General features: G+C 48.0%; 1 protein-coding gene and 1 pseudogene across 1 annotated transcript in view; one reads left to right on the forward strand and one right to left on the reverse strand.

Annotated features, from left to right (window-relative positions):
- The window catches only part of LOC120028524, a 44,635-nt pseudogene extending 43,350 nt beyond the window's left edge, over positions 1–1,285 (forward strand).
- Positions 1,286–3,862: 2,577 nt separating this feature from the next.
- The window catches only part of LOC120028943 (rho guanine nucleotide exchange factor 26-like), a 70,942-nt gene continuing 50,718 nt past the window's right edge, over positions 3,863–24,086 (reverse strand). Inside the window, exons 9-11 of the mRNA XM_038974217.1 lie at positions 9,611–9,681; positions 8,347–8,451; positions 3,863–6,813 (exon numbers count right to left, since the gene is read on the reverse strand). Of these exons, the coding sequence (XP_038830145.1) occupies positions 6,671–6,813; positions 8,347–8,451; positions 9,611–9,681 (319 nt within the window). The 3' untranslated portion in view covers positions 3,863–6,670. The remainder of the gene's footprint in view (positions 6,814–8,346; positions 8,452–9,610; positions 9,682–24,086) is intronic.

Here is a 24,086-nt window from a genome sequence, read left to right on the forward strand (position 1 = left end):
TTAGAGGGGCGGCAGGGAGCCTAGCGGTTAGAGGGGCGGCAGGGAGCCTAGCGGTTAGAGGGGCGGCAGGTAGCCTAGCGGTTAGAGGGGCGGCAGGGAGCCTAGCGGTTAGAGGGGTGGCAGGTAGCCTAGTGGTTAGGGGCAGGGAGCCTAGTGGTTAGAGGGGCGGCAGGGAGCCTAGCGGTTAGAGGGGCGGCAGGGAGCCTAGCGGTTAGAGGGGCGGCAGGGAGCCTAGCGGTTAGAGGGGCGGCAGGGAGCCTAGCGGTTAGAGGGCGGCAGGGAGCCTAGCGGTTAGAGGGGCGGCAGGGAGCCTGGCGGTTAGAGGGGCGGGAGGGAGCCTAGCGGTTAGAGGGGCGGCAGGGAGCCTAGCGGTTAGAGGGGCGGCAGGGAGCCTAGCGGTTAGAGGGGCGGCAGGTAGCCTAGCGGTTAGAGGGGCGGCAGGGAGCCTAGCGGTTAGAGGGGTGGCAGGTAGCCTAGTGGTTAGGGGCAGGGAGCCTAGTGGTTAGAGGGGCGGCAGGGAGCCTAGCGGTTAGAGGGGCGGCAGGGAGCCTAGTGGATAGAGGGGCGGCAGGGAGCCTAGCGGTTAGAGGGGCGGCAGGGAGCCTAGCGGTTAGAGGGGCGGCAGGGAGCCTAGCGGTTAGAGGGGCGGCAGGGAGCCTAGCGGTTAGAGGGGCGGCAGGGAGCCTAGCGGTTAGAGGGGCGGCAGGTAGCCTAGCGGTTAGAGCGTTGGCCCAGTAACCGAAACGTTGCTAGATCGAATCCCCGAGCTGACAAGGTAAAAATCTGTCGTTCTGCCCCTGAACAAGGCAGTTAACCCACTGTTCCTAGGCCGTCATTGAAAATAAGAATTTGTTCTTAACTGACTTGCCTAGTTAAATAAATAGTCTTCACTGGTTGTTTCTGAATGATTTAAATGGGATTTTCCTGTAAGTGTGTGTGCGTTAATACTGTGTCCCTGTCTGTTTCGGAGGTGTCTCCGTTCTCCGGGCTGTTCTTTGGAGGTGACATCACCCTCCACATGGATCAGGACCAGGAGACCATCGCTGTGGACGTCTTCCAGTCCCCTGCACGCATCGCTCACCTCGTCAAGGTACGAACACACACACACCTGACCGTGTTCCTTCTCCACCTCTGCCTGTAGAATCTGAAGAAGGAGTTGGACTCTCTATTAGAGAAGATCAGAAGCCCCGCCCCTTTAGACTGGAGCATCCGCCAATCCAAAGACCGTGCTGTCATCACAGCCATCACAGACCTCATCACCACCCAAGGAGAGGCCCAAATCTAACGCGGCTAACAGTAGTTGGGGGAACACTGCCCCTAGAGGACATAACGAGTACTATAACTGGTGCATCACTTCTCAACCTAGAGAAGAGCTCAGGCCACAGATGGAAAGAAGTCTCAGCTTTGGTGTCTATCTCCATTTCAAAGTCGATCTTTTTATGTTTGAAAAAAATTGAAAATTGGTGTCTTAAACCAAATATTGTGTGTCATTCATTTATTATGGCCACTAGATGGCGGTGATGTAGCTTAATGCCATTTACAAACTAGGCAAACCAATTTAATTTTCATCTCTATGGTTTATACACATTGACACGTTTCCATTGGAATCCACCCATGTATGGACAGGATGGTGTGTGAAGAAATCAAGGACTGGTCTGGACGATGTCCCCAAACGTTTTAGTATTATTCTATAAGCCAACTGGAAAAGACTGAGCAGCAGATGAATGCATTTATTAGCAACAATATGTTATATAACAGTTAATTGTATTGAATGCTGTTTTGTTGACATTGCTTGAATATGTTCTCACGTGTTGTCAAATAGACTACTTGGCTGACTAACGGTTCACTTTCCGTTGCTTAAACTTATTGCAGTGTGTGGTGAAATTGTAGAGATTTAAGGCCTAAATTCATTCCCGATCTACACTAGAGTCACATTATAGTGTTTATAAAGGTAATACTTTTGAAAGGTCATTTCTAATTGAGGAGATATCTGGAGTGTTTACCTTGAAAACGTGATCTCTATGAACGAAGAAAACATTGCCTTTGAGGTTCACAGCCCCCCCCCCCCCAAAAAAAGGGGGCGATCAGATTGGATCCTGACTCGAAGTGAAAGATGATACGTTTCTGGCTGTTAAACAGATATATTCCACGATCTAGAACTTTCCGAAATTGGCTCCTATCACAAAGCCGTGATAAATGCACATCTGTGTTTTCTAACTAAGAAACAGTTGGTACATAAACAGATCAAATCCTACATTAAAGAGATTCTCCGGTACTTTTTTATACTTTTTTTAGCCAGTAGTTCTGAAAGCAGTGCCCGTGAGCCAAAAGTGGTCCTCCAAAAATTGCGTACTACATCACATGTGTGCAGATATGTGCACCACGTCATCACGTCCTCGCTCGGTGGGCGATTCTTGCTAGCTGTCACTCAAATGGCCAGAGGCTGAATGTCATTGTCTGGAAATCAAATTGCTAGGGGGCTAGCTCACATGGGGGAAAATGACACATCTTCCAGAAATGTCACTTTAAAATGATGGATTTCGTGGCTAAATGAGGTAAAACAGTATTTCTGCTCAGATAATGAATGTATGAACTACACATTGACACATCCAGAGCAAAGAGGAAGATTTAAACAATACTTACTAAATAAGCCTGTCTTAGAGCCTGTCTTTAATAGAATCCATTTGTGCTGTTAGATCTGGAGCACTGTGAGAATTATGCATCCACCTTCAAAACAGCTTCGCTTAAATTAAAACCTATACATTCTCTCTTCTCGGACTGTCCACTGGTCCCCCAGCCATAACAGATGTCTGTTCCCTGGTCCTCCAGCCATAACAGATGTCTGTTCCCCGGTCCTCCAGCCATAACAGATGTCTGTTCCCTGGTCCTCCAGCCATAACAGATGTCTGTTCCCTGGTCCCCAGCCATAACAGATGTCTGTTCCCTGGTCCCCAGCCATAACAGATGTCTGTTCCCTGGTCCTCCAGCCATAACAGATGTCTGTTCCCTGGTCCCCCAGCCATAACAGATGTCTGTTCCCTGGTCCTCCAGCCATAACAGATGTCTGTTCCCTGGTCCCCCAGCCATAACAGATGTCTGTTCCCTGGTCTCCAGCCATAACAGATGTCTGTTCCCTGGTCCCCAGCCATAACAGATGTCTGTTCCCTGGTCCCCAGCCATAACAGATGTCTGTTCCCTGGTCCTCCAGCCATAACAGATGTCTGTTCCCTGGTCCCCCAGCCATAACAGATGTCTGTTCCCTGGTCTCCAGCCATAACAGATGTCTGTTCCCTGGTCCTCCAGCTATAACAGATGTCTGTTCCCTGGTCCTCCAGCTATAACAGATGTCTGTTCCCTGGTCCCCAGCTATAACAGATGTCTGTTCCCTGGTCCTCCAGCCATAACAGATGTCTGTTCCCCGGTCCTCCAGCCATAACAGATGTCTGTTCCCTGGTCTCCAGCCATAACAGATGTCTGTTCCCTGGTCTCCAGCCATAACAGATGTCTGTTCCCTGGTCTCCAGCCATAACAGATGTCTGTTCCCTGGTCCCCAGCCATAACAGATGTCTGTTCCCTGGTCCCCAGCCATAACAGATGTCTGTTCCCTGGTCCCCCAGCCATAACAGATGTCTGTTCCCTGGTCCCCAGCCATAACAGATGTCTGTTCCCTGGTCCCCAGCCATAACAGATGTCTGTTCCCTGGTCCCCAGCCATAACAGATGTCTGTTCCCTGGTCCCCAGCCATAACAGATGTCTGTTCCCTGGTCCCCAGCCATAACAGATGTCTGTTCCCTGGTCCCCTAAATTCACAGAGTGATTCTTCAAAGATACATCAGCATTCTGAAAGAAAACAACAGATCGCAAATATGCCAAGGGACTTTTATTAAAAAGAAATATATACTGAACAAGAGTAAATACAACAATTAACAATTTGACGTAGTTACAGTTCATATCAGGAAATCAGTCAACTGAAATAAATTCATTAGGCCCTAATCTATGGATTTCACGGGGAGCTGGGCTCAGCCAATCAGAATGAGTTTTTCCCCACAAAATGGCATTATTACCTTGACAAAGGAGAAATGCTCCCTAACAGGGATGTAAACACATTTGAGCAAAATAGACTTTTTGTGCGTTAGTTAAGTATAGATTAAAAGAGCCTCCCGAGTGGGGATGTCCTTTACCCATCACGCACTAGCAACTCCTGTGGCTTGCCGGGCGCAGTGCACGCTGACACGGTCACCAGGTGTACGGTGTTTCCTTTGACACATTGGTGCTGCTGGCTTAAGTGGGCATTGTGTCAAGAAGCAGTGCACCCTGGTTAGGTTTCGGAGGACGCACGGCTCTTGACCTTCCCCTCTCCCGAGTCCATACGGAAGGTGCAGCGATGAGCCAATTGGAAACCACGAAATTGCGGAGAAAACGGGGTATAAAAACACAAAAGAAACTAAAAAAAGTGGATTAAATATCCAAAGGCTTCATCATCTACAATATAAATCTATAGCCGTGGATTACATACATGTTTAAACAGAGGTTGCTATTAGTTACATATTTACATGAATGATTAACATTGGTTAAATTCATGTGGTATCAGTTTTCCCTGAGTGCAAAGCTTTTTGTCTGGGTCAGACCACATGGAGAGTAGTGGTCTGGTTTGATGAACGGTAGTTCAACAGGAAGCTGACCAGGACATTACTTGTTTCCTTCAGCGATGTGAGACAACATTACACACAACATTACACACTTAAAGAGATCCTGCTGGACAATCAAGTTACAACCACAGCTGGCTTTTCCAGTTTTAGAACAGAGAGCGTCACACCATTTCATTTTCTCTCCTGCCGCACGTCACCGAAATCATAAGGAGAGTATTTTTAAAACGTCCATCTCTGACATCACTGGGCATCACTGAGCATAATCACACCGAGTGGCAGACTGACGGAGGTCTGTGGGACGGAAATGGTTCTATTTATGTAAAGTGACATTAAGCTAGAGACAAAGTGCCCAATTACAGATCAACTTCCAGCCCCTATGCATTGTGTCCCTCTGAAAGGACTGCGTAGGACTATATGGGTCAGTTGAACAAAGCTGAGACCAAGGTGGAGGTACACCCATATTGCTAATACCTGTCTAATAGTTTTAGGCATCTAAAATGGTTACAGGTTGGGAATCGGGAGCAGGGTTTGGGAATCGGGAGCAGGGCTTGGGAATCGGGAGCAGGGCTTGGGAATCGGGAGCAGGGCTTGTGAATCGGGAGCAGGGCTTGTGAATCGGGAGCAGGGCTTGGGAATCGGGAGCAGGGCTTGGGAATCGGGAGCAGGGCTTGGGAATCGGGAGCAGGGCTTGTGAATCGGGAGCAGGGCTTGGGAATCGGGAGCAGGGCTTGGGAATCGGGAGCAGGGTTTGGGAATCGGGAGCAGGGCTTGGGAATCGGGAGCAGGGCTTGGGAATCGGGAGCAGGGCTTGGGAATCGGGAGCAGGGCTTGGGAATCGGGAGCAGGCATGATGGTGGGAGTTTTTTTTGCCTTTGTAGACCATCATAACATTCAGCCTCGCTATACTGTAACCTTCTAACCAGAGGGAAGTCTGGAAACTGGACCGTTCAGTCCACCATTTTGGCTCCTTACTGTACATTCAGCCTCTTCAGCAGTCACACAGCCTCCTACTAACCACACAGGAACGGGTTATTTGGCCATTTTGGAACATTTGTCACATTCAGTTACATTACAAATGGCCTCCCAGCTGCACACACAGATAAGTTGGAAAATACTGTTCCATTTGTGTATCTGAGCCTCTTCCCCATCAGTCTCGTCACACACTATAGCCTGACCACAGAGCAGAGGTGAAACTGAACTGGACACTGAGCCATGTTGGCTCCATACACTCAGCCAATTCATCATCACATCAGGACAACCAGGCATTTTAAAAAGCATGACAATTAAAACAAATATATATATATATATACAGATCATCACCATAGTTGTTTTGTTCCTTTAAATTGTTAGTTACTATGTAGTAGAGAGGGTACGTTTCATTCCCGGAAACTTCTGGGGAGTTTTTCCAGAAGGAAATAGTTAATCAAATGAATCCGTGTCCATCAGTTTGAATGCGCTGTCCTGCTATAGGTGTCCACTCTGTATGTGGCAGTTTTAAACTTTGACCCCAGCATGTCATGTGTGTGTCCAAGGGGGATGTCCTTCGGGGGCCCAAAATAAACAGTTACGCGGGCAGTGGTTGGCCAGTCTCCCATCAGTGGGAGGAATCAGAGTGTTGTTGACAGGTCAAAAGGTCAAATGTCCTTACGATATAGACCGGTAGAAGGCGGAGAACGTTACATGGGTAACAATCAAAAACCCCATTCTAATAGACACAGTCAGCAGGCAAGGCTCACACATACATGTGTCTGTTGACCCACGGAGAGATTCTATTGGTGAATTTAGTGTCAAGTCAGCTCTCTCATTGGTTGATAGTGCTTGAAGGCAGCTCATTGGTGTATTCAGTCGCTGGTGGAAAGAGCTCACACGTCGCTCTGTTGACCAAAGACTTTCAAATGGGTGTATTCAGTGACGGTCCGCTCAACGTCAAAGGCCGTCTTCGGCATAAGGTTCACTCATTGGTCTGTCTGAGAACAGGCAGGTCACTTGTGTAATTAGTGGGTGGAGCCTGCCGTTCCAGATCACACATTGGTTTCCAGCCCTTGGAGACGGTCCATCCTCTGCATGTTGCGCTCAATAGTGGCCTGGCACGTGATTGGTTCAGCACATTCTGACAGGAACCAACCCCTCTCGCCATCACGGAGTCGCTCGCCCTCATACCAGCCTGAAAGAGAGAGACACACAGACCACTCTATATTCCTTTATTTATCCTTCAGAAAATCACTTCACAGGGCTGAAGGAAACAGTTTCCTGTTCAAAGCAGGAAGTGAGTACTGAGCTAGCTCTTGAACTCTTAAATGGCGTCCGTTTGATGCTCTATTCTGTCTGTTCTAGAAAGCCCTTTCACATGAAAGAGATGGTTGCCATGGAGACACAAAGGTAAATTACCTTTAACCTTGAGTTGTGTGACTGTGTGTGTGTGCATCAACACTACACAGATACATCTCTTTCAATGATTTTCCAGGGAGAATAGAAACAATGAATGAGAGACCAATAAGAGGGGGTGGAAAGAGAAACAAGAGAGAGGCAGGCAGAGAGAGAGAGAGAGAGAGGCAGAGAGAGAGAGAGAGAGACGCAGAGAGAGACGCAGAGAGAAAGAGAGGCAGGCAGAGAGAGAGAGGCAGGCAGAGAGAGAGAGAGAGGCAGAGCGAGAGAGGGAGACGCAGAGAGAGAGAGAGAGAGAGGCAGAGAGAGAAAGAGAGAGAGAGAAAGAGAGAGAGAGAGGAGCAGAGAGAGAGAGAGGAGCAGAGAGAGAGAGAGAGAGAGAGAGAGAGAGAGAGAGAGAGAGAGAGAGAGAGAGAGAGAGAGAGAGGCAGGCAGAGAGAGAGAGAGAGAGAGAGGCAGGCAGAGAGAGAGAGAGAGAGAGAGAGAGAGAGGGAGAGGCAGGCAGAGAGAGAGAGAGAGATAGAGAGAGAGGCAGGCAGAGAGAGAGAGAGAGAGAGAGAGAGAGAGAGAGAGAGAGAGAGAGAGAGAGAGAGAGAGAGAGACGCAGAGAGAGAGACGCAGAGAGAGAGACGCAGAGAGAGAGACGCAGAGAGAGAGACGCAGAGAGAGAGAGAGGCAGGCAGAGAGAGAGAGAGAGAGAGAGAGAGAGGCAGGCAGAGAGAGAGAGGCAGGCAGAGAGAGAGAGAGAGAGAGAGACGCAGAGAGAGAGACAGAGAGAGAGAGAGAGAGAGGCAGGCAGAGAGAGAGAGAGAGAGAGAGAGAGAGACGCAGAGAGAGAGACGCAGAGAGAGAGAGAGAGAGAGACGCAGAGAGAGAGACGCAGAGAGAGAGACGCAGAGAGAGAGACGCAGAGAGAGACGCAGAGAGAGAGACGCAGAGAGAGAGACGCAGAGAGAGAGAGAGGCAGGCAGAGAGAGAGAGAGAGAGAGAGAGAGAGGCAGGCAGAGAGAGAGAGGCAGGCAGAGAGAGAAAAAGAGAGAGGCAGAGAGAGAGAAAGAGAGAGGCAGAGAGACGCAGAGAGAGAGGCAGGCAGAGAGAGAGACGCAGGCAGAGAGAGAGAGAGAGGCAGGCAGAGAGAGAGAGAGAGAGATGCAGAGAGAGAGACGCAGAGAGAGAGAGAGAGAGAGAGAGAGAGAGACGCAGAGAGAGAGAGAGACGCAGAGAGAGAGAGACGCAGAGAGAGAGAGAGAGAGAGAGACAGAGAGACGCAGAGAGAGAGAGGCAGAGATGAGAGACTAACAGTGTAACGTACCATCCTCCACAGTCTGTGACACCAGGACCACGTCAGCCACCTGCAGTGACAGCTCATCAGGCTGCTTGGCTGTGTACGTCCTCGTCACCACCACCTGCATGGCATCTGGGACAACACAAACGGAACAGAGTTTACACTCTAACCCAGGACAACACAAACACAACACAGAGTTAAACTCTGGGACAACACAAACACAACACAGAGTTAAACTCTGGGACAATACAGACACAACAGAGTTTACACTCTAACCCAGAACAACACAACACAGAGTTAAACTCTAACTCTGGGACAATACAAACATAACAGAGTTTACATTTTAAGTCTGGGACAACACAAACACAACACAGAGTTTAAACTCTGACCCTGGACAACACAGTTTATCCTTCAGTCCTGGCTTTTTAAGTAACAAACTAGTTCTAGAAGTTATAATACTTGTATTTGATCCGTAGCGGTGCTTTTTTGTTTTGTTTATTAAGTTGAATAGAAAAGCCCTGAAAATGTTATGACTCATGTGTTTACTACCAAATGCATAAGAACTGATTAATCATTCAAGCCGTTAAACAGGTTGTACCTCCTAATGCTTTACTGCAGGCAGAGTACAATCTGGAAACCAGTTCACCGCTGAGTTTCATTCTCTCGCTCTAATTAAAGGGATAGTTCGGGATTTTGGCAATTGCTAACTATCGGTAGCAAAATGACTGGAAGTCTATGGGAACAGCTAGCATGCAATTGCTCCTGTAGACTTACAGTCATTACGCTAACGATAATTAGCATTGACTTGCAAAACTACCTCTGACTTCCTACATACTGGACGCAGAGACATAAAAAAAATCCCGCAGTATCCCTTTAAGGAGTGATTTAGACAGAAAAGCAGCAGACCTACAGCTTGGATTTTAACACCCCTGTAGTACTGTAGACTCCCTCTGACAGGGACACTGTTCCACTACTTCACCACTAGGTGGAGCTGTGGGACTACATGTGCGTTCCACTGACCAGTCAAGTTTATATTTTTATTTAACCTTTATTTAACTTGGCAAGTCAGTTAAGAACAAATTCTTATTTACAATGACAGCCTACCGGGGATCAGTGGGTTAACTGCCTTGTTCAGGGGCAGAACAACGTATTTTTACCTTGTCAGCTCAGGGATTCGATCTTGCAACCTTTTGGTTACTAGTCCAACGCTCTAACCACTAGGCTACCTGCCGCCCCAAGTCCGACAGTACTGTCTGAATGTAGGTAGGTGCGTGTGTGGTGTTGAACTCACTGGTCCGGTCTTGGTTCTTCTCGTCATTGCTGCTCTGACCCAGAGCAGTGATCCAGCGAGCACACTCGTTCCTGTTGGACAGACATGCATCATTTTACAACCCTTTTCAATGCTTTCTGTCTTTCTTGTCAGTGAGTCATTCGTCATAACAATATACATGTTCGTGTGGCCAGGAAAAAACACAATTTCATTTCAGTTTTACTTTCCTTTTCCCCCCATAGCTGATGCTGTCAACCCAGGGGCCTGTTTCAACAAGTTAATGGAATCAGTCAATCCATTTGACTTTTACATTTCAGTCATGAAGCAGACGCTTTTTTTTCAGAGCGACATAGGATACAATCCTGAGGACAAGTATCGCAGGACAGCATCACACACAATAACCTCACAGCATCACACACAACAACCTCACAGCATCACACACAACAACCTCACAGCATCACACACACCAACCTCACAGCATCACACACACAACAACCTCACAGCATCACACACAACCTCACAGCATCACACAACAACCTCACAGCATCACACAACAACCTCACAGCATCACACAACAACCTCACAGCATCACACACACAACAACCTCACAGCATCACACAACAACCTCACAGCATCACACACAACAACCTCACAGCATCACACAACAACCTCACAGCATCACACAACAACCTCACAACATTACAAAAGCACATTACAACAGAGTAATACACTGATTAAGGATCTGACCTTTTTCTCCCCCCGCCCCTCTCGTCCTCTCCCCTTTCCCCCATCTCCCCCTCCCGTCTCCTCCTCCTCTCCCCCGCCCGTCTCCTCCTCTCCTCTCCCCCGCCCGTCTCCTAATCTCCTCTCCCCCCGCCCATCTCCTAATCTCTCCCCTCTCCTCTCCCCCCGCCCGTCTCCTAATCTCCTCTCCCCCCGCCCATCTCCCCCTCTCTCCCCGCCCGTCTCCCTCTCTCCTCTCCCCCCGCCCGTCTCTTAATCTCCTCTCCCCATCTCTCCCCTCTCCTCCCGCCCGTCTCCTCCTCTCCTCTCTCCTCGCCCGTCTCCTCCTCTCCTCTCCCCTCTCCCGTCTCCTCCTCTCCTCTCTCCCCTCGCCCGTCTCCTAATCTCCTCTCCTCTCCCCCCACCCGTCTGCTTAGGTCTTTTGTTTCTGATTCAATCGACTTAAAATAAGAGGCATGACCAACAGTCAGTCAGTCACAATACAACACACACTAGACTACAGAGAGGAGTCAGTCAGTCACAATACAACACACACTAGACTACAGCTGTATTAGTCCATAAAGGGAGAAATGTGCATGTTGTCATCCTGTGAGCTCTCACCCCCCTCCCCTCCTCCTCTCACCCCCCTCCCCTCCTTCTCACCCCCCTCCCAGTGCTCATCCCTGAGAGAGAGGGAGAACAGAGGTGTTTTGATTCAGTTGAACAGGGACAGAGGCTAATTCACAAGAAAGGAACAGAGCAGCCTCTGGTGAATGGGAGGAGGGACACAGGTCAGGTTTCACCAGGTAACTCTACCTGCCCATACCAACGGAGAGAGGAAGATTTAGAGAAAGAGAGAGGGGGTGGTCAGAGAAAAGGAGAGAAAGAAACAGGTAGAATATAGTGATTTATAGAGGACTGAGCTAGATTGACGGATAGAGAGAGAAAAAGAAAGCCTGGGTGGAAAGACAATGAAAACATAACGAGAGGGAGAGGGGATAGAGTCTCTGTCTCACCCCCACCGTGGACAGCTAGCCAGGACCAGTCTCTGTCTCACCCCCACCGTGGACAGCTAGCCAGGACCAGTCTCTGTCTCACCCCCACCGTGGACAGCCAGCCAGGACCAGTCTGTCTCACCCCCACCGTGGACAGCTAGCCAGGACCAGTCTCTGTCTCACCCCCACCGTGGACAGCCAGCCAGGACCAGTCTCTGTCTCACCCCCACCGTGGACAGCCAGCCAGGACCAGTCTCTGTCTCACCCCCACCGTGGACAGCCAGCCAGGACCAGTCTCTGTCTCACCCCCACCGTGGACAGCTAGCCAGGACCAGTCTCTGTCTCACCCCCACCGTGGACAGCCAGCCAGGACCAGTCTCGGTCTCACCCCCACCGTGGACAGCCAGCCAGGACCAGTCTCTGTCTCACCCCCACCTTGGACAGCCAGCCAGGACCAGTCTCTGTCTCACCCCCACCGTGGACAGCCAGCCAGGACCAGTCTCTGTCTCACCCCCACCGTGGACAGCCAGCCAGGACCAGTCTGTCTCACCCCCACCGTGGACAGCCAGCCAGGACCAGTCTGTCTCACCCCCACCGTGGACAGCCAGCCAGGACCAGTCTGTCTCACCCCCACCGTGGACAGCCAGCCAGGACCAGGACCAGTCTCTGTCTCACCCCCACCGTGGACAGCCAGCCAGGACCAGTCTGTCTCACCCCCACCGTGGACAGCCAGTCAGGACCAGTCTCTGTCTCACCCCCACCGTGGACAGCCAGCCATGACCAGTCTCTGTCTCACCCTCACCGTGGACAGCCAGCCAGGACCAGTCTCTGTCTCACCCCCACCGTGGACAGCCAGCCATGACCAGTCTGTCTCACCCCCACCGTGGACAGCCAGCCAGGACCAGGACCAGTCTCTGTCTCACCCCCACCGTGGACAGCCAGCCAGGACCAGTCTGTCTCACCCCCACCGTGGACAGCCAGCCATGACCAGTCTCTGTCTCACCCTCACCGTGGACAGCCAGCCAGGACCAGTCTGTCTCACCCCCACCGTGGACAGCCAGCCAGGACGAGGAGACTCAGAGGCTGCGGCACAAAGTGCACCCTATTCCCTATATAGTGTGCTCATTTTGGCCCCACGGACTCTGGTCAACCGTGACAAATGACCTCGAATAACCTGTAACCCTGTATATAGCCTCATTACTAACCTGTACCCCTGTATATAGCCTCATTACTACCCTGTACTCCCTGCATATAGTCTCATTACTAACCTGTACCCCCTGTATATAGCCTCATTACTAACATGTACCCCTGTATATAACCTCATTACTACCCTGTACCCCCTGTATATAGTCTCATTACTAACCTGTACCCCTGTATATAGTCTCATTACTAACCTGTACCCCTGTATATAGTCTCATTACTACCCTGTACCCCCTGTATATAGTCTCATTACTAACCTGTACCCCCTGTATATAGTCTCATTACTAACCTGTATATAGTCTCATTACTAACCTGTACCCCTGTATATAGTCTCATTACTAACCTGTACCCCCTGTATATAGTCTCATTACTAACCTGTACCCCCTGTATATAGTCTCATTACTAACCTGTACCCCCTGTATATAGTCTCATTACTAACCTGTATATAGTCTCATTACTAACCTGTACCCCCTGTATATAGTCTCATTACTAACCTGTACCCCCTGTATATAGTCTCATTACTAACCTGTACCCCTGTATATAGTCTCATTACTAGCCTGTACCCCTGTATATAGTCTCATTACTAGCCTGTACCCCTGTATATAGTCTCATTACTAACCTGTACCCCCTGTATATAGTCTCATTACTAACCTGTACCCCTGTATATAGTCTCATTACTAACCTGTACCCCCTGCATATAGTCTCATTACTAACCTGTACCCCTGTATATAGTCTCATTACTAACCTGTACCCCCTGTATATAGTCTCATTACTAACCTGTACCCCCTGTATATAGTCTCATTACTAACCTGTACCCCCTGCATATAGTCTCATTACTAACCTGTACCCCCTGCATATAGTCTCATTACTAACCTGTACCCCTGTATATAGTCTCATTACTAACCTGTACCCCCTGTATATAGTCTCATTACTAACCTGTACCCCCTGTATATAGCCTCATTACTAACCTGTACCCCCTGTATATAGTCTCATTACTAACCTGTACCCCCTGTATATAGTCTCATTACTAACCTGTACCCCCTGTATATAGTCTCATTACTAACCTGTACCCCCTGTATATAGTCTCATTACTAACCTGTACCCCCTGTATATAGTCTCATTACCAACCTGTACCCCTGTATATAGCCTCATTACTAACCTGTACCCCCTGTATATAGTCTCATTACTAACCTGTACCCCTGTATATAGTCTCATTACTAACCTGTACCCCTGTATATAGTCTCATTACTAACCTGTACCCCTGTATATAGTCTCATTACTAACCTGTACCCCCTGTATATAGTCTCATTACCAACCTGTACCCCTGTATATAGCCTCATTACTAACCTGTACCCCCTGTATATAGTCTCATTACTAACCTGTACCCCTGTATATAGTCTCATTACTAACCTGTACCCCTGTATATAGTCTCATTACTAACCTGTACCCCTGTATATAGTCTCATTACTAACCTGTACCCCTGTATATAGTCTCATTACTAACCTGTACCCCCTGTATATAGTCTCATTACTAACCTGTACCCCCTGTATATAGTCTCATTACTAACCTGTACCCCCTGTATATAGTCTCATTACTAACCTGTACCCCTGTATATAGTCTCATTACTAACCTGTATCCCCTGTATATAGTCTCATTACTAACCTGTACCCCTGTATATAGTCTCATTACTAACCGGTACCACCTGTATATAGTCTCATTACTAACCTGTACCCCTGTATATAGTCTCATTACTAACCTGTACCCCTGTATATAGTCTCATTACTAACCTGTACCCCCTGTATATAGTCTCATTACTAACCTGTACCCCTGTATATAGTCTCATTACTAACCAGTACCCCTGTATATAGTCTCATTACCAACCTGTACCCCTGTATATAGTCTCATTACTAACCTGTACCCCTGTATATAGTCTCATTACCAACCTGTACCCCCTGTATATAGTCTCATTACTAACCTGTACCCCCTGTATATAGTCTCATTACTAACCTGTACCCCCTGTATATAGTCTCATTACTAACCTGTACCCCTGTATATAGTCTCATTACCAACCTGTACCCCCTGTATATAGTCTCATTACTAACCTGTACCCCTGTATATAGTCTCATTACTAACCTGTACCCCTGTATATAGTCTCATTACCAACCTGTACCCCCTGTATATAGTCTCATTACTAACCTGTACCCCCTGTATATAGTCTCATTACTAACCTGTACCCCCTGTATATAGTCTCATTACTAACCTGTACCCCCTGTATATAGTCTCATTACTAACCTGTACCCCTGTATATAGTCTCATTACTAACCTGTACCCCTGTATATAGTCTCATTACTAACCTGTACCCCTGTATATAGTCTCATTACTAACCTGTACCCCCTGTATATAGTCTCATTACTAACCTGTACCCCCTGTATATAGTCTCATTACTAACCTGTACCCCTGTATATAGTCTCATTACTAACCTGTACCCCCTGTATATAGTCTCATTACTAACCTGTACCCCAGGACATTGACTCTGTACCCGTACCACCTGTATATATCCTCGTTGTCATTTTATTGTCTTTTTATATATTTTTTTGCTTTAGTTTATTTGGTAAATATTTTCGTAACTCTGTCTTGAACTGCATTGTTGGTTAAGGGTTTGTAAGTAAGTAATTCGCTGTAAAGTTTACACTTGTTGTATTCAACGCATGTGACAAATATGCACTTTGGGTTGCACAGGACTCAGAGAGAGTGACCCAGAACCCCACCACAGGTCAGACCAGGCAGAGTGAAGGGAGTCAGAGATAGTGACCCAGAACCCCACCACAGGACTCAGAGATAGTGACCCAGAACCCCACCACAGGACTCAGAGATAGTGACCCAGAACCCCACCACAGGACTCAGAGATAGTGACCCAGAACCCCACCACAGGACTCAGAGATAGTGACCCAGAACCCCACCACAGGTCAGACCAGGCAGAGTGAAGGGAGTCAGAGATAGTGACCCAGTACCCCACCACAGGTCAGACCAGGCAGAGTGAAGGGAGTCAGAGATAGTGACCCAGTACCCCACCACAGGTCAGACCAGGCAGAGTGAAGGGAGTCAGAGATAGTGACCCAGTACCCCACCACAGGTCAGACCAGGCAGAGTGAAGGGAGTCAGAGATAGTGACCCAGTACCCCACCACAGGTCAGACCAGGCAGAGTGAAGGGAGTCAGAGATAGTGACCCAGAACCCCACCACAGGTCAGACCAGGCAGAGTGAAGGGAGTCAGAGATAGTGACCCAGAACCCCACCACAGGTCAGACCAGGCAGAGTGAAGGGAGTCAGAGATAGTGACCCAGATCCCCACCACAGGTCAGACCAGGCAGAGTGAAGGGAGTCGGGGTGGACAATCTGACCGCTGACATGGGGGCAATCAGAGAACTCCATGACTCAGACTTCCATCATTCCAGTTCTGTTCCGGCTAAATCCGGAATATTTCTCTCCCCTAACACACCGTGTCAGCACCTAACTGTACAGGACAGAGAAAATGCCTCAACATTATATAATCTGCTCATATACCCTGATTAATCATTCACAATTAACGTAACTCCTTAAGTTGGTAAAAACGGTGTAATTACTAGACTGTAATTCCGCTGGACAGTTTTAATGCATTATGTCGCAGTCATCTCTACTGTCATCACCCTAGTGAAATCAAATCAAACTTTGTCACATGCGCCAAATACAACAAGCGTAAACCTTACAGTGAACAGAAGTCACCTGTACTAAAGTCATCTAGGTCAGGTGGTCAGTGTCCTTTGGTCAGTGTCCTGTGGTCAGTGTCCTGTGGTCAGTGTCCTGTGGTCAGTGTCCTATGATCCATTCCCCGTCGGGAGGCTCAATAGGACCACAACTATCATTCAGAACATTTCCCGACGATCAAGCATTCTTCAGGACTGTGATTGGATGATCGCAGGTGGACATTGTGACCTCAAATACATCCTTATCTACCCTGGTCACAGTGAATAGAACCTGTAAATGGTGTGTTAACTAGGGTTAACTAGGGTTCATGGACTGAAGGAAATACACAGGGTTGGTTCCCTGGCTGCCCTCAGGTAAACCTGTACTGAGTAACACAGGTCATATAACACACTGCTGGGAGGAAATACACAGGGTTGGTTCCCTGGCTGCCCTCAGGTAAACCTGTAGTAACACAGGTCATATAACACATTGCTGTGAGGAAACACACACGTTTCTCTGCGTGACTGAATGTTTGTGTGGCTGTCTGAGTCTAACGGAGATGTGGGAATGACATCTGTTCATTGCTGGCCTTGGCAGTTGGAGACACACACACACACACACACTGACATGTAGGGTTCCCAAGATAAAACATGCCAGCTGAGGTATCAGGACTATCAAAATACACACTCTCATTCATATATTAGTAAAGGAGCCAATACACACACATTCCAGTTGGAACACATTCCAGTTGGAACACATTCCAGTTGGAACACATTCCTGTTGGAACACATTCCAGTTGGAACACATACCAGTTGGAACACATTCCTGTTGGAACACATTCCAGTTGGAACACATTCCTGTTGGAACACATTCCTGTTGGAACACATTCCAGTTGGAACACATTCCTGTTGGAACACATTCCAGTTGGAACACATTCCAGTTGGAACACATTTGGAACACATTCCAGTTGGAACACATTCCAGTTGGAAAACACAGCCGCATACAGGCATCATGTGTGCACCGTGATTTAATGGTTGTGTGTGGAATGGAAGGCACATACCGATGGATCTCTGGTTAAAACAGCCACCAAGCTCTCTCTCTCTCTGTGTGTAGCAGGAGATTCCTTACTTCTTTCAAACCACTTCACCTCTCATTCACCCTACGAATGAATACAATATCAGACTGTTCAAGGCTATAGCCTACATGTTTAAACCAGTCATCACTATATGACAACACCACGAGCCGAGAATTACAACTAATGTGAGAGGTTCATGTTTCACATTGAGACAGAAATTAAATGGAGAAAAGGTTGTTATGAACATAGTGAGACTGACTGGAGTTTAGCAGAGAGACTGTAGCTGGACTGACTGGAGTTTAGTAGAGAGACCGGAGCTGGACTGACTGGAGTTTAGCAGAGAGACTGTAGCTGGACTGACTGGAGTTTAGTAGAGAGACTGGAGCTGAACTGACTGGAGTTTAGTAGAGAGACTGGAGCTGGACTGACTGGAGTTTAGCAGAGACTGGAGCTGGACTGACTGGAGTTTAGTAGAGAGACCGGAGCTGGACTGACTGGAGTTTAGTAGAGAGACCGGAGCTGGACTGACTGGAGTTTAGTAGAGAGACCGGAGCTGGACTGACTGGAGTTTAGTAGAGAGACCGGAGCTGGACTGACTGGAGTTTAGTAGAGAGACCGGAGCTGGACTGACTGGAGTTTAGTAGAGAGACCGGAGCTGGACTGACTGGAGTTTAGTAGAGAGACCGGAGCTGGACTGACTGGAGTTTAGTAGAGAGACCGGAGCTGGACTGACTGGAGTTTAGTAGAGAGACCGGAGCTGGACTGACTGGAGTTTAGTAGAGAGACCGGAGCTGGACTGACTGGAGTTTAGTAGAGAGACCGGAGCTGGACTGACTGGAGTTTAGTAGAGAGACCGGAGCTGGACTGACTGGAGTTTAGTAGAGAGACTGGAGCTGGACTGACTGGAGTTTAGCAGAGACTGGAGCTGGACTGACTGGAGTTTAGTAGAGAGACTGGAGCTGGACTGACTAGAGTTTAGTAGAGACTGGAGCTGGACTGACTGGAGTTTAGCAGAGACTGGAGCTGGACTGACTGGAGTTTAGCAGAGACTGGAGCTGGACTGACTGGAGTTTAGTAGAGAGACTGGAGCTGGACTGACTGGAGTTTAGTAGAGAGACTGGAGCTGGACTGACTGGAGTTTAGTAGAGACTGGAGCTGGACTGACTGGAGTTTAGTAGAGAGACCGGAGCTGGACTGACTGGAGTTTAGTAGAGAGACCGGAGCTGGACTGACTGGAGTTTAGCAGAGAGACCGGAGCTGGACTGACTGGAGTTTAGCAGAGAGACCGGAGCTGGACTGACTGGAGTTTAGTAGAGAGACCGGAGCTGGACTGACTGGAGTTTAGTAGAGAGACCGGAGCTGGACTGACTGGAGTTTAGTAGAGAGACCGGAGCTGGACTGACTGGAGTTTAGTAGAGAGACCGGAGCTGGACTGACTGGAGTTTAGTAGAGAGGCCGGAGCTGGACTGACTGGAGTTTAGTAGAGAGACTGGAGCTGGACTGACTGGAGTTTAGTAGAGAGACTGGAGCTGGACTGACTGGAGTTTAGTAGAGAGACTGGAGCTGGACTGACTGGAGTTTAGTAGAGAGACTGGAGCTGGACTGACTGGAGTTTAGTAGAGACTGGAGCTGGACTGACTGGAGTTTAGTAGAGACTGGAGCTGGACTGACTGGAGTTTAGTAGAGACTGGAGCTGGACTGACTGGAGTTTAGTAGCGAGACTGGAGCTGGACTGACTGGAGTTTAGTAGAGACTGGAGCTGGACTGACTGGAGATTAGTAGAGAGACTGGAGCTGGACTGACTGGAGTTTAGTAGAGAGACTGGAGCTGGACTGACTGGAGTTTAGTAGAGACTGGAGCTGGACTGACTGGAGTTTAGCAGAGACTGGAGCTGGACTGACTGGAGTTTAGTAGAGAGACTGGAGCTGGACTGACTGGAGTTTAGTAGAGAGACCGGAGCTGGACTGACTGGAGTTTAGTAGAGAGACTGGAGCTGGACTGACTGGAGTTTAGCAGAGAGACTGGAGCTGGACTGACTGGAGTTTAGCAGAGAGACTGGAGCTGGACTGACTGGAGTTTAGTAGAGAGACTGGAGCTGGACTGACTGGAGTTTAGTAGAGAGACTGGAGCTGGACTGACTGGAGTTTAGTAGAGAGACTGGAGCTGGACTGACTGGAGTTTAGTAGAGAGACCGGAGCTGGACTGACTGGAGTTTAGTAGAGAGACCGGAGCTGGACTGACTGGAGTTTAGTAGAGAGACTGGAGCTGGACTGACTGGAGTTTAGTAGAGAGACCGGAGCTGGACTGACTGGAGTTTAGTAGAGAGACTGGAGCTGGACTGACTGGAGTTTAGCAGAGAGACCGGAGCTGGACTGACTGGAGTTTAGTAGAGAGACCGGAGCTGGACTGACTGGAGTTTAGTAGAGAGACTGGAGCTGGACTGACTGGAGTTTAGTAGAGAGACTGGAGCTGGACTGACTGGAGTTTAGTAGAGAGACTGGAGCTGGACTGACTGGAGTTTAGCAGAGAGACTGGAGCTGGACTGACTGGAGTTTAGTAGAGAGACCGGAGCTGGACTGACTGGAGTTTAGTAGAGAGACTGGAGCTGGACTGACTGGAGTTTAGTAGAGAGACTGGAGCTGGACTGACTGGAGTTTAGTAGAGAGACTGGAGCTGGACTGACTGGAGTTTAGTAGAGAGACTGGAGCTGGACTGACTGGAGTTTAGCAGTGGCTATTGGTTTCCCACCTTCCCTTTCTTCCTCCATCTTACCTAACAACACAACAGGCGACAATTCAAAACTCCTGATATTCAGACAACACACTGCTCTACCTCTAGTCCAGACCAGGGCACTGCCTCTAGCCCAGACCAGGGCACTGCCTCTAGCCCAGACCAGGGCACTGCCTCTAGCCCAGACCAGGGCACTGCCTCTAGCCCAGACCAGGGCACTGCCTCTAGCCCAGACCAGGGCACTGCCTCTAGCCCAGACCAGGGCACTGCCAGGGAATGAGAGGAGACAGAGACAGACAGAGCATCTGTAGCCTGCACTGAAAAGCATGTAACATACAATGATAGAGCAAGAGGGCAACAGCTGTGTGCCAGTCTCATAGTGCAGACAGATTCAGACAACACAGAGCCAGTCTGCACACAACAACACTGCTCCAGCTGTCCGTCTAATTTCCTCTTATATGATGTCACTGTGATAGCCAACCTTGCTGACTGACCACCCCAACAGACACCGGTAGAGAGACAAGCATTGACCTCTCTCTCTCTTTCGCTCTCTCAAAGTGCCTGTTTCCAGCCTCTGTTCTGGTCTATAATAGTGTTTCCAGCCTCTGTTCTGGTCTATAATAGTGTTTCCAGCCTCTGTTCTGGTCTATAATAGTGTTTCCAGCCTCTGTTCTGGTCTATAATAGTGTTTCCAGCCTCTGTTCTGGTCTATAATAGTGTTTCCAGCCTCTGTTCTGGTCTATAATAGTGTTTCCAGCCTCTGTTCTGGTCTATAATAGTGTTTCCAGCCTCTGTTCTGGTCTATAATAGTGTTTCCAGCCTCTGTTCTGGTCTATAATAGTGTTTCCAGCCTCTGTTCTGGTCTATAATAGTGTTTCCAGCCTCTGTTCTGGTCTATAATAGTGTTTCCAGCCTCTGTTCTGGTCTATAATAGTGTTTCCAGCCTCTGTTCTGGTCTATAATAGTGTTTCCAGCCTCTGTTCTGGTCTATAATAGTGTTTCCAGCCTCTGTTCTGGTCTATAATAGTGTTTCCAGCCTCTGTTCTGTCCTATAATAGTGTTTCCAGCCTCTGTTCTGTCCTATAATAACACACAGTGAAGGACGAGATACAGGCCTCGATAAAAGATGGAGAGGGGGTGAAGAGAGAGGGATGAGGGGGGTGAGGTAGGACGAGGGGGTCAGTGTGAATCGTGGGAACATGTCAATTCAACAATGGGTTACTCTGCTAGGCAACCAGTCTCACAATGTGTAGCAACCACTGTAACAATGGCTGGTTGCCGGGGGATCTCTGCACCAGATCATACACTAGGTTACTACAGTGAGTGGTAAACACACACACACACACACACACACACACACACACACACACACACACACACACACACACACACACACACACACACACACACACACACACACACACACACACACACACACACACACACACACACACACACACACACACTATTAATAGTACTTGTAAGCCAAGAAGAACAATAAATGACAATGATATATTTTACTTAATAAAAGACTGAATGCTAAGTTAAGGCTACCAAGCTTGCTTTGACAGAACAGATCCGGCTGCAACTAACAATTAACACTGAGGTGTGAAGTGAGAGGTGTCAAAGCTCTTGAGCCCAACAACGGCAGGCGAGTTTTACAGCCTCCCCCCTCCCATATGCAGAGGCCTTTGAAGGCCTCCTCGCAATCTCCCAAAATACAACAGCCACAGGACAACTTTGTTTGGACGTTGTAAAGGACCATTCACCGAAACTGAAGCGATATAGCTAGCTAACCTCCTTTTGCACATGGGGGGGAAAAAACCGGTGGACAGAGACTTGTTAGCTGGCTAGGTGGGATTTTCTACAAGGAATCTGCCTCCCGAAAAAAGCTTCCCCCAAGCAGGTATAACACCTACTTCCGTTGCCTGCTGCACTGCTGCTTGAATTCCAACCTGGCGATCTGTTCACCGTCTGCCCTGGCCTGTCTCTCCTGTCTGGTACTGGTACCCCCACCACACTCCCCCGAGCTTTCGCTCGCCTCCAGCACACACACACTTACACACACACTGCAGACTTTGGAATGATCTGAATTTTAGGTAGGTTAATTAACTTGTGAAGCTTATTATGGGCGCCTACTCAGAAACTAGGCGGCAGGTAGCCAAATGGTAAGAGCGTTGGGCCAGTAACCGAAAGGTAGCTAGATCGAATCCCCGAGCTGACAAGGTAAAAATCTGTCATTCTGCCCCTGAACAAGGCAGTTAACCCACTGTTCCCCAGTCGGCCGTCATTGTAAATAAGAATTTGTTCTTAATTGACTTGCCTAGTTAAGTAAAAGGTTAAATAATTTTTTTTAAATAAACATAATTTTTTACTAGTATAGACCTACTATTTATTTATGTTATGTTACAGCCTACTAAACTCATAGAGATCTACTTTCTCAAGTGATCTTGTTGGGGCGAGTGACTCCTTGAACTTTCAATGGCTAGCCCCAAGTCATTAAACTTTTCTATTGTGCTTTACGCTATTTGCCTAATGACTCCTGCGTGCTTTGTTGACTATGATCTTTCCTGTAAACCCAATAGTGGGAAAGACTATGTCTGTTCCCACACTCAGGACTCTGACTCTCTATTGGTTACACAGACTTTTGGCCTCCCATCCTATTCTATCCACCTCTCACCGGCTTTGTATTCATGTTACCTGATGAAATTGCTGTACAATATGGTCTTGTTGCAGAGCTCTCCCTGTCCTCTCCCGTGCCCTGATTGTTATATCGCTGATGATATCTGGAAATGTGCATGTACACCCTGGCTTATCTACTGTTGCTAAACCCAATTCTGACTTGTGCTCTGATATCTGCTTCACTGATTTCTGCTCTTGTAAAAGCCTGGGTTTTCTGCACGTTAACACTAGAAGCTTATTACCTAAAATGGATCAATTGAAAGTGTGGGTTCACAGCTCCAATCCAGATGTGTTGGTCATTACTGAGACGTGGTTAAGGAAAAGGGTTTTTCCTTAACACTGACGTTAACCTTTCTGGTTATAACCTTTTTCGGCAAGACAGATCTTCCAAAGTCCGCAACACTGAAATGGGCTATTTCTATGTGAATTAATGAAGAGGTGGAAACACACCTCCATTCAAACCAAAAATAATTTGAAATTGACAAGTTGAAAAATAGCCTATAGATAATTAGCAGTGTTAATAGTCCTGTTGCGTAATAATCACATTTTGGAACAGTGAGTGCATTTTGACATCACGTGCATAAAACAACTCATGTTGGGGTCGACCGTTAGAGATATTTGGAACTGTGAAAAGGTTAACCTCTCCTGGGTAGGGGGCAGTATTTTCACCTCCAGATGAAAAGCGTGCCCAAAGTAAACTGCCTGTTACTCAGGCCCAGAAGCTAGGACATCTAGGGGGAAAAAGAATTGAGGTCATAGGATTTTCCAATTGGTTTCTATGGGATACACTTATTATTAGGAACCTGGTTGCAGTTCCTATGGCTTCCACTAGATGTCAGCAGTCTTTAGAAATTGTTTGATGTTTTTCTTTTGAGAAATGAAGAAGTAGTCCCATTCATTGTAAGTGTCACTCCAGGTGGACTCTAGTGTTTTGATGGGCGTGAACTGGAGCGCGCTTCACGTTGTTTTTATCCGGTATTAGAAACAGTTTATTCCGTCTTAAATTTGATCGATTATTTACGTTTTAGGGTACCTGAGGTTGGATTAGGAACGTTGTTTGAAATGTTTGGACCAAGTTTACAGGTAACTTATTAGATACTTTGTAGGCATGTTGGGCGAGTTGAAACCGGTGTATTTCTGAATCAAACGTACCAAATAAATGGACATTTTTGGGACATAAAGAAGGACATTATCGAACAAAAGGACCATTTGTGATGTTTCTGGGACATTTTGGAGTGCCAACAGAAGAAGATCTTCAAAGGTAAGGCATTAATTATATCGCTATTTCTGACTTTCGTGGCGCACCTGCCTGGTTGAAATATGATTTTCATGTGTTTGTGTGCTGGGCGCTGTCCTCAGATAATCGCAT

Source organism: Salvelinus namaycush, chromosome 34 (assembly GCF_016432855.1).
Source record: "Salvelinus namaycush isolate Seneca chromosome 34, SaNama_1.0, whole genome shotgun sequence".
Classification (NCBI taxonomy): domain Eukaryota; kingdom Metazoa; phylum Chordata; class Actinopteri; order Salmoniformes; family Salmonidae; genus Salvelinus; species Salvelinus namaycush.